This window comes from Orycteropus afer, unplaced genomic scaffold (genome assembly GCF_000298275.1).
Source record: "Orycteropus afer afer isolate SDZICR_OR568_19922 unplaced genomic scaffold, OryAfe1.0 scaffold00085, whole genome shotgun sequence".
NCBI classification, from domain to species: domain Eukaryota; kingdom Metazoa; phylum Chordata; class Mammalia; order Tubulidentata; family Orycteropodidae; genus Orycteropus; species Orycteropus afer.
The window spans coordinates 10,041,569-10,052,158 of record NW_006921672.1 but is presented as its reverse complement, the minus strand read 5'-3'; the positions used below and the strand labels follow the sequence as shown (position 1 = coordinate 10,052,158).

At 45.7% G+C, this 10,590-nt stretch overlaps 1 protein-coding gene across 1 annotated transcript; it reads left to right on the top strand.

Annotated features, from left to right (window-relative positions):
• The first annotated feature begins 1,655 nt into the window (after positions 1-1,655).
• Positions 1,656-6,933, top strand: LOC103198106 (keratin, type I cuticular Ha7-like). Its single transcript, XM_007942205.1, has 7 exons — positions 1,656-2,084; positions 3,375-3,457; positions 4,564-4,720; positions 5,033-5,194; positions 5,286-5,411; positions 5,801-6,021; positions 6,798-6,933. The coding sequence occupies exons 1-7, from the start codon at positions 1,656-1,658 to the stop codon at positions 6,931-6,933; spliced, it is 1,314 nt and encodes a 437-aa protein (XP_007940396.1).
• The last annotated feature ends 3,657 nt before the right edge of the window (positions 6,934-10,590 follow it).

Sequence of the window (10,590 nt, the reverse complement as noted above, 5' to 3'; positions counted from 1 at the left end):
CTTAATTGCCAACATTTATTTGATGTGCTGTGCTTTCATTTTAATTCAGTTCAAAATACTTTTTAAAATTCTCATTTGATTTCTTCTTTGGCCCATTGGTTATTTAAAACTGCATTAGTTTCCAAACACCAAAATCAATTTGGAATTCAGTTTTTTCTTTTCATTGTTCTAGCTTTGTGTTTCTCTCTTACATTTACAACGGAAACCTCTATTTCTTTACTCTTACTTTCTGTCAAGAGGAACTAGGCTGTTTATTTTCTCCACATTTGAGGAACATCAGCTTCCAGGGGAAGATCCTTATCTTTGAGTCATTTTTACCTGAAGACTGGATGTGGGATGGGGCTGGCATTCAAGGCTTCCCACATCCTGGACCCAACACAACTTTCCATTGCTGGTTTTGATGTCTTCATTATAAGTGCCAAGAAAATCAGACTATTTGCCATTTCTCAAACATGTCTGCTTCTTTCATTTTGTTTGTTTTGTCTCAGTGAGAGATACTCCCTTCCTCAATTCCCCATGGAAATCATCTTTCAAAACACATTTTAAATAGCCATTTAAAGTCTTTTTCTGGTCTCAAAGTGCCCTCTTCTACCTTGAAACCTTCACAAGACTTTTTTATACCCCCTCTTATGGCCTTTGAAAATGAAAGAAGCAGACATGTTTGGGAGCTCTGGTAGCATAGTAGCTAAGACACTTGCCTGCTAACCAGACGGCTGGTGGTTCAAACCCACCAGCCACTCCTCGGAAGGAAGGTTGGGCAATCCTACTTCCGTAGTGATACTGCCTCGGAAACCCAAGGAGGGGTCGCTATGAGTCGGGTTTGTCTCGACGGCGCATAACAACAACAACAACAATTTATGACCTTTAAGGGGCTCTGCTGGCTAAAGTGCCTAAGGCATTTGACTGCTAACAAGAAGGTTGGCAGTTCAAACCCACCAGCCACTCTGTGGAAGAAAGACTGGGCAATCTACTTCTATGAAGATTTACTGCCTCAGAAACCCAAAGGGGCTCTCTATGAGTTGGAATTAACTCGATGGCAGTGAGTTTGGTTTTGGTTTTCTTATGGTCTTTATAATATCAAGGTCATTTATTTCTTATCCCTCTTATTAAAATATAGCCAACTCCCTGTGCCCCCAGCAGGTCTAGCTCACTGGGCATACCAGAAATATCTATTGAAACAAACTGAATTATGGACTTTCTCTTTCTTCATTGTGCCTGATTGACTAATATGTTAGACTTTGCAAAGATCAGAGCATTCAGGGGTAGGAAAAGACAGAAGTGAAACTTTGAAGAAACTTTAGGGATCTCTGGTTCTTGATTATTTCATACACATAAGCTGACAGACAGGAAAGAGTTTACAACTGCATAATGTGGGTAGTTTGAAGAAGACACTGTTTTCCAGGATTCTACAGTGATGGGAAACATCTTGTGCAGGTTAAAGCCTCTTTCATGAGGTAATTAACTCTTTATGGGAGACAAAATCACTGACTAATAGAGTGATTGTATAACAATCAACATAAATATTAATGAGAAAAATGCCAGTTTTCTTGCACCAACACCCACTACAGGCCTATATAAGGTCTGGTGAAGAAGGAAGAGTTCAGCCTCAAGTAAGTCCAATCTCGGGCAAAACAGTGGTCCAGACCTCCAACGCTATGACTTCTAACTACTGCAACTCCCGCCTCAGTGGGAAGGTTTCAGAGGCCAAGGCTGTCTCCCCATGCCTCTCAGCCACCCTGGCTCATACCAACCGAGCCCGTGTGGGGGCAACCCCTCTGGGCCAACCCAGTCTCTGTCTGCCCCCCAGCTGCCATGCCGCTTGCCCCTTGCCAGGGACCCGCCACATTCCAGGCAACATTGGAAGCTGTGAGCCCTATGGCAAAGGTGCCCTGAATGGCCATGAGAAGGAAACCATGCAGTTCCTGAATGACCGTCTGGCCAACTACCTGCAGAAGGTGCGGCACCTGGAGCAGGAGAATGCGGAACTGGAGACCAAGATCCGAGAATTTAGCAAATGCCAGGAGACCTACGTGTGTCCAAATTACCAGTCCTACTTCCAGACCATTGAGGAGCTCCAGCAGAAGGTGAGGTTAATGATGCTCTAGATCAGTGGCCAAAAACTATGGCCCATGTGCCAAATCTAGTCTGCTACCTGATTTTGTAAAGTTTTAATGGCACACACACAACCACATTCATTCATTTACGTATTGTCTATGTTGGCTTTTGGGTTACAAAGGTAGAGTTGAGTAGTTGTGACAGAGGCTATCTGGCCTGTAGAGCCTAAAATATTTGCTATCTGGCCCATTACAGAAACAGTGTCCTGACTTTTATGGTAGATGGTCAGCTCCTGGACCAGTAGAGTCACAGCTGAACTGTCTTTTTAATTGTAAAAGCGAATCTGTTGAGTGAAGGGGAATGAGAATATGTAAAGGATGAGCTATTGAACGTGACTCTCCAGCATTCTGAGTTTATGCTTAGTGTCAATACTTGTAATTCCGAAATTGTATGCTACTTATGAAAACAGAGCTAGTTCCATAGAAACACTCAAACTTCTTGTACAGGAAATGGGGCGAGAGGAGTCCTGGCTGTGTGTATTTTCTAATATCCTAATGTGCTGGAGTATATATTCATTCAGTAGCATTGGACTCTGTGCACACCTGCTGGCCCCTCTGATTATTAATTCAATGCTTCTTAAGAGCCTACTTCTTAGTTGGAGACAGAAAGAGAAAGAATATCAAAATAGCTGCCATAGAAAAAACTGGCTATAGCTTCAGAGAAGACCCTTGGGGAAGGTGACCAATCAGAATAAGGAATGTCTTATTAAGAATGGATCCTATGTTGTCTAAAGCTTCATAGACAATCCATTGCTCTGTGGGCTAGATTCCAGATCTTGTTTATATCAGGCTAATCATCACATTAGGAGTTCTGGTAGCATAGTGCCTAAGGCACTTGACTGCTAACCAGAAGGCCGGCGGTTCAAACCCACCAGTCACTCCTCGGAAGGAAGATGGGGCAATCTACTTCCGTAGTGATACTGCCTCGGAGACCCAAGGAGGGGTCGCTATGAGTCAGGTCTGACTCGACGGCACATAACAACAACAACAACAACAAATCATCACATTTGGCAAAATAAAATCAAGTCTTTGTTATAAATTTAGTTCATTAGGACTTTTCAGTAGAATCTATGCCCTTCATCACATAGCCTCTTGCACATCCCCTCTCCTGCATCTTGAAAGTACCTCTTACATCTCTAGGAATTTATGTTGCCCAAGGGGATGTTGTTATTTGAGCTCTAGCCAATGGCGCTTCCTCTGACTTGAGGCTAGAGGTGGCCCTGGGAACAGTGAATCACTGAGCTGACTTTCTTTTCCCAGATCCTGTGCATCAAATCTGAGAACAACAGGCTGGTCGTGCAAATAGACAATGCCAAGCTGGCTGCAGATGACTTCAGGACCAAGTGAGCTGGGGTGTAACAGGGAGGAAGATGATCTAAACTCCAACTTTGGTTTCTTCTTTCCTGCAATGTAGTTGACATCAGAGATGCAATTGACATGACACCCAACAGTTATGATAGGAGAAAGTGCATTAAGCCCAAGATCTTAAAAAAAACAACTCTTCTCAATTTGTTTAGCTTTTATAGTTTACAACATGCTTTAGAACACATCATCTCATTGATTCCATTCTAAGAACAATCTTGTGAGGTGGGTAGGTAGGCAATAATGACGTCCCCATTTTGCAGGTGAGAACACTGACTGAGGTTCAGAGCACTTCAGTGACTTGTCAGATGCCACATGGTTGAGTGGTAGAACTGGGACTTGGCCCAGGTTTCCTACCTTAAGTTCATGTCCTCCTAAATCCTACTGTCTCAATATGGATATGTTTCTGCACTGCAGTTCTACTAACTTCAAACCGAAAAACCAAACCCACTGCCATTGAGTCAATTCAGACTCATAGTAAACTACTCCATAGGATTTCCAAGGCCGTAATTCCTGACAGAAACCATGCTCCACAGCCTACAATAGGGGCATGTGAAGGCCAAAAGAGTTTATACCATTTGGGAAGGGTATGACCTGGGAACAGGAAGGAGTGTTATGTTGTTCTATCTTTCTTCAGGACATGTGGAAGTCTCACTCTTCTATAGCTAAAGAAAGCCATTTCTTTCCTTGAACTCTGGGACTTTGGCTTCTAATCTAAGAGAGACTCAGGGTTCATCTCAGCAAAGGGGATAGAAGAAGTAGGTCTTCAGTGATCACACAGTATTGCATTTGTCTAGTTACTCTGCTGCATCCCCGTTGGTCCATCAGCCCAAGAGGGCAGGCACTGGCTGGCATGTCCATCACGGTCTCCTCAGCACCAGCTGCTCTGCCTGGTTCATCTTAGGGGCTTAGTATTGGGTGAGTGGGGAGAATCCTGTTGCTTTCTGATCACACAACACAGGAAAAGCCAACTCAAAATTAGTCTGTGAAAGGGCAAGCCAGTGGAATCATTGCTGTAAGTTGTGTACTGATGCCCCTGCCTGCTCTCTTATCCTGTCATGGAACCCTGTGCTCTGCCCTGCTGAAGGTATGGGACGGAGCAGTCACTTCGCCAACTGGTGGAAGCTGACATCTGTGGCCTGCGCAGGGCCCTGGACGACCTCACCCTTGCCAAGTGTGACCTGGAGGCCCAGCTGGAGTCCCTGAAGGAAGAGCTCCTCTGCCTCAAGACCAACCATGAGCAGGTGTGTGGGGCTTTGTGATACTTGCTGAGACTTTCTGGGGTGAAGAAAGGCAGCTTCCTCCTGCATGGGATTGAAGCTCTGTGGGCCCTGTCTCGTGGTGAAGCCTCACAAGCCTTTAAGATATGTTCTGGCTTTCAGTGAGGGGGTTGTTCTTCATCCATAGCATCTGGTAGCTGCTGGGCTGGTGCAGTGCCTCATCCTCAGAAGGGAAGAGGGAAGTCATTGGGGGATGGATAGGGAGAGGAAGACAAAGTTTTGGGTGGAGGGTAGTGGGGGTCCCATAAATGGGACATCCTCCTCCTATGCCCACAGGAAGTCTACACTCTGAGGTGTCAGCTGGGCGACAAGCTCCGGATCGAGCTGGACACTGAGCCCACCACAGACCTGAACAGGGTGCTGGGGGAGATGCGGTGCCAGTACGAGGCCATGGTGGAGACCAACCGCCAGGATGTGGAGCAGTGGTTCCAAGCTCAGGTGAGGATGGTACTGCAGAGCAGGAAGGGGTTGGTTTCTGTTCTGGGTCAGTGAGTGACTAAGTCACTGTTGTTTGACCCCTGTGCTTTAGTCTGAAGGCATCAGCCTGCAGGCCATGTCCTGCTCCGAGGAGCTGCAGTGTTGCCAGTCAGAGATCCTAGAGCTGAGATGCACGGTGAATGCCCTGGAGGTGGAGCTCCAAGCTCAGCACAACCTGGTGGGTTTCCCTTATGTCTCTGTGTGGAGGACTCAACTGGGCTCCCACTTCTTTCACTAGCAGTTCCCTGTGTTCAATACATGCCTCATTTAAATAGAGACCAAGGACACAGCTGAAATCTCATCTCTTTTAGAAGATGTAGATGTGGATCCTCATAGATATGGACATTGAGTGAGCTAGCCCAGAGGAGGGAGGGTCTGCAAATTTATTTTAAAGCTTTGTGATGACGAGCAGTATCACACTGTTAGTTCTTTAAGCTGAAGACTATTAAAGGAAGTGGACTGATCTTGGAGCCTGGCAGTATCTTGGGACATCATGGCCTTACTCACTGTAGGGATGGAGGCAAGGAATCATGATTTTCAACCACTTCCTTTCCTTTGCTATTATAGAAAGACTGCCTGCAGAACTCTTTGTGTGAATCCGAGGCCCGCTACAGCACTGAGCTGGCCCAGATGCAAAGCCTGATCAGCAATGTGGAGGAGCAACTGGCCGAGATCCGGGCTGACCTGGAGCGGCAGAACCAGGAGTACCAGGTGCTGCTGGATGTCAGGGCCCGGCTGGAGGGTGAGATCGCCACATACCGGAACCTTCTGGAGAGCGAGGACTGCAAGTATGTGCCCCATTTTCTGTGTCAAAGCTATGTGTAAAAGCAGAGTCCTCTTACTGGGAATAACAGGGCCCTAAGAGGAGCCCTGGAGGTCGGCTAGGGGTGGCATTGCACACAACATTGTTGGGGCTCTGCTTGCTGCCCAGTGGGCCTGGTGAGTTTACAGCTGCCTGCACATACAGTAGGATGTTGCAGCATCTTTTTGCCTTACAAAGTCTGTTTTGCTGACCACATTGTGCTCCCAGCTGCTAGCCACTCCCACAGGGGGCTAAAATACCGAGAGGTCAGCACATTCAGGTGTTGCTAAATTCTCTCTGGAAGAAGTATTACAGTAGCAAGAATTCTTCCTATTCATAAACAGGAAAATTCCTATTAAGAATGTTGCTTAAGGCATTTGTACCTGTTCTTTCATTTAAGCTCCTCAAAAGTCCTGTCCTGTGATAAAGTACACCCTTTAATAAATAAGGAACAAGATTAGGGGCTTTGTTTAAATTAACAGGGACAGCCAGCGACGTCTGGTCTGTTCTTGCCCCACCAGTCTTTTCACCTTCCTGTCTGCTGTGTTCCTCTCCAAGGTCTTGCACACAGGCAGTTTGAGTTCTGGTTCCAGCTCCGCTGTGGACTCAGGGAAAGTCACTCCCTGTATAGGCTTTGGCCAAATAACAGGGACCCTGAAGTCCTAAAATTCCCCTTTGCCTCTAAAATTTTGAAGTTTATATACTTTTGCCTTTTACCCACCTCACACCAATGGTTCAAACACCCTTTTTTTCTCTCTGCAGACTTCCATGCAACCCATGTGCGACTCCTGCCTCCAGCACTTCCTATCCAGCCCCGGCAGCCTGTACCCCCTGCTCTCCCTGCCTCTCTGGGCCTCCTCGGGCCTCTTGTGGGCCTTGCCCATCGACTCGATGCTGACATGCTGCTTACCCTGAGGTGCTGGCAAATGGGCAAAGTCGAAAGCATCTTTGGCTCTGTTCTCTGGGCTTGTTATCCAGGCTCCTATGGCCTGATTCACCACCAGCCAGGCAGAATGACTGAAGTGAGGTAGTGCCTCTTGGCTGATGGGCTTTCAAGTCCAGCAGCATAGTGCCTGCCCTGGGATTTGTGCTGCTTCTCAGGGTGTCCTGGGTCCTCTATTTGCTTTCTTCTGTTGCCTCGTAGTCTCTCTGAGATGTTCTTGATTTCTTTTCTTCTTTTGCTAATAAACTTAACTTCTGCAGCATAGAGAGCCCAGTGTGTGCCGGCCTGGTTTCTGTATTCCAGGCCAAGATCGTTTCCTTGAGCCAGCTCTTCTGTGGAAGCAGGGGTGGAAGTGTAGGACACTGAGGCTCACTCACCAGAGTGGTTATTTGAAAAAAAAAACAAAAACAAAAACCAAACTCATTGCCATCAAGTCGTTTCCAACTCTTAGAGACCCCTCCTTGGGTTTCTGAGGCAGTATCTCTACGGAAGTAGATTGCCCAGTCCTCTTCCTGAGGAGTGACTGGCAGGTTTGAATGGCCAGCCTTCTGATTAGCAGTCAAATGCCTGAGGGACTATGCCAGTGAGGATCAGGGTTGTAAACAGGATCAACACAGCGTAGATGACAGAAAGCCAGCTCTTGACCCAATCAGGCCTGCTTAAAGCCAGATTCACAGAGCATTTAAAATAGACCTTATATTAAAAAAATTAAAAAATTTTAAAAAATAAAAACATTTTATCTGGATAAAGTCATCTGGTACTTGTGTAAAGTCAGAGGTTCTGCCAGACCCTTCTAGAATACCCCAATTAAATTAAGCTTTCATGATCACATTCCCATTTTGAGCAAGGCACTGAGCTGGGGACTTTACAGACAATCTTATAAAGAGGTAATGGTTGTTATTATTTTCAGCTGGTGCTGAGTCAAGCCTTGAACTCCAGTCTCTTTGAATAAGATCCAAAGCCTATATGCTGGAAGCTTTGAAGGGAAAATAAACATGAAAAGGGTTAGGGCAGTGGTTCTAAAAGTGCAGTCCTGGAACCAGGAGCATCAGCATCACCTGGGAACTTGTAAACAATGCAAATTCTCACGCCCCACCCCAGACTTTCTGAAGCAGACACTCTGAGACGGGGGTCAGCAGCCTGTTTCAGCAAGCCTTCTAGGTGATCCTGATGCAAGCTTAAGTTTGAGAATACTGGACTAGGGGATTGACTTGGAGAGTGTGGCCCTGCCTGGCCAGATGCTCTGTAGGAGGAGCTAGCCTTGTTCTTCTATGTCCCTCAGGTAGGGAATCTGCGTACCATCAACAGTTCTCCTGCATATTGCAAAACTTTGAAAACACTGAATGACAATAACTGCCAAATCTGTCTTTGTCAGACTATCAAACTAGCTGAACCAGCCAAGCTCCCCCACAGGCTCCACTGTCCTCCGTCAGCTAACCACCTTGGAACTTGCAGGGCACAGACAACTGACAAATTGACAAAAAAACCAGACACTCCACATTTAGGCAGCTGGGGCTGAGAACCAGCCCCTTTCCATAGCTCAGTGTCACAGCTGGCCACACATGGACGACCACCAGAGACCATTTCAAGCAGGAGCTTTATAACCACCTGTGGGGATGTTGAGATGGACACTCATGCATGTGATGAGGCTGACTGAGATGGCCTGTGAGGGTCTTTAAGTCTCTATAGTCTATGACTTCTTGCTTTCTAGCGCCCCTCCTTGCCTTTTTTTTTTTTTGTCCATGAAGCTGTAAGTGTTAAAGTGGAATCAGCAAACCTACTCTAAGAGCTGATTCTTATCTTTCCTCCTTGCTCAGTGAACTCTCTAAATTAAAGTACCTTGCTGAAAAATTTAGAAGTACAACTGATGGTTGTTTAATCCAGCCATTCCTGACGCAGGGCTATGGCTGCAGGAGTGACCAGTCCTAAGCATCCAAGCCTTCAGAACCAGTTGCTTCTCTGCCTCCATCTCCTCTTGAGCCCAGAACCGTACCTGTTGGCCCATGTCCATGTAGACAGGACTGGTTTGCTTGGGCGGCACGAGGTCTTCCATTGTAGGGAGCTCTGGAGGGGTCAGGAGTTGTTATACACTCCCCTCCCTTGTGCCTTTTCTCTTTTTCCCAAGTGATAGAGATGTTTGGGCACAGGTGAAACATCCCTGAGGCATTTACCCAAGACTAGGTCCCAATAAGGAAGAGCAATCTTGATTATTCTTAATTTAGCACCTGGCCCAATCACCCTCACCTCCTCCTTTGTACTTAAATAGCTTCTTTCATCCAACAAGTTCAAAGCTGTCTAACAAAAATAAACCCGCTTATTCTTGTACCCTGACAGATTAGACAAGCATTGTTCTTCCCATTTAAGGGAGAGGAAGAGAAGGTGAGTCATTCCATGGTTAAAGGATCCTTCTGGTGACATGAAATGAGTCAGTGGGGCCCCAGAGTGATTGACTTGTGTTTCTTAAGTTGATATCCAATGTCTTGACTGAGTGTCATTTATAATTAAAATATAACTCTGATGAGACATTGTGTGTGTAAGTGGTTTGGGCTACTAGGAAGAAAGGATGGGCAGAGGGGATCATTGTGCTTGGGGAGGTGTGAAGAGCTTCCCTAGCAAACAAACAGCCCGTATACCGCCTTCACTATCACCACCATCATCATCATATATCTTCAGCACCATCATCATCAAAGGTTATATTCATTGGGCTCTTACTATGAGCCAGCCATTGATCTAAGTTATAATTTATATATGAGCTAATTTAACCCTTACAACAATCCTATGAAGTCAATAATATTGTATCTTCATTTTGCAGATGTGGAACCAAGGTTCAGAGAGGTTAAGTAATATGCCCAAGGTCACACAGCTACTAGGTGGAGAAACCAGGATTCAAATCCAGTCAGTCTGCCTCCAGCAACGTGCTTTTAACCACTATCCTTTACAGAGACCAAGTCTTGGATTTTTGTCAGCAGAAAAAGAGAGTCATAATTATTCCCATTGTTTTGATTCCTTTTTCTTGAAGGAAATGAAGAATGTTTATGCTAGAGCAGGATTCCTTAGGTGGTGTTTGGCTGCTAACTGAAAGACTGGAGGTTGGAATTCATTCAGACGTGCCTTGAAAGAAAGGCCTGGTGATCTATTTCCAAGAAATCAGCCATTGGAAACTATGGAGCACAGTTCCTCTCTGACACACATGGGCTCACCATGAGTCAGAATTGACTCAAGAGCATTTTTTAAAATTTATGCCACAGTGGGCAGTGCAAGGAATGAAAGGTCTACTGTATCTCAAAGAAGCTTGAAGCTTGAGGACCTGGGCAATTCTCATGCTGAAATTGCCAAAGAAGGTTAATCTACTCCCTGCCATTACTAAAGGAGTTCTGGTGGTTCAGTAGTTAAAGCATTTGACTACTAGTCAAAAGGTCGGTGGTTTGAACCCACCAGCTGAGCAGCCTGCTTCCGTAAAGATCTATAGCCTTGCAAACCCTATGGAGCAGTTCTGTTCTGTCCTACAGGCTTGCTATGAATCAGAATCAACTCAATGGTGGTGGATTTGGTTTGCTATTACTAACATTTTGTATATTGAAGAAGAAGAGAAGAGAAATAGTCAGAATTCCT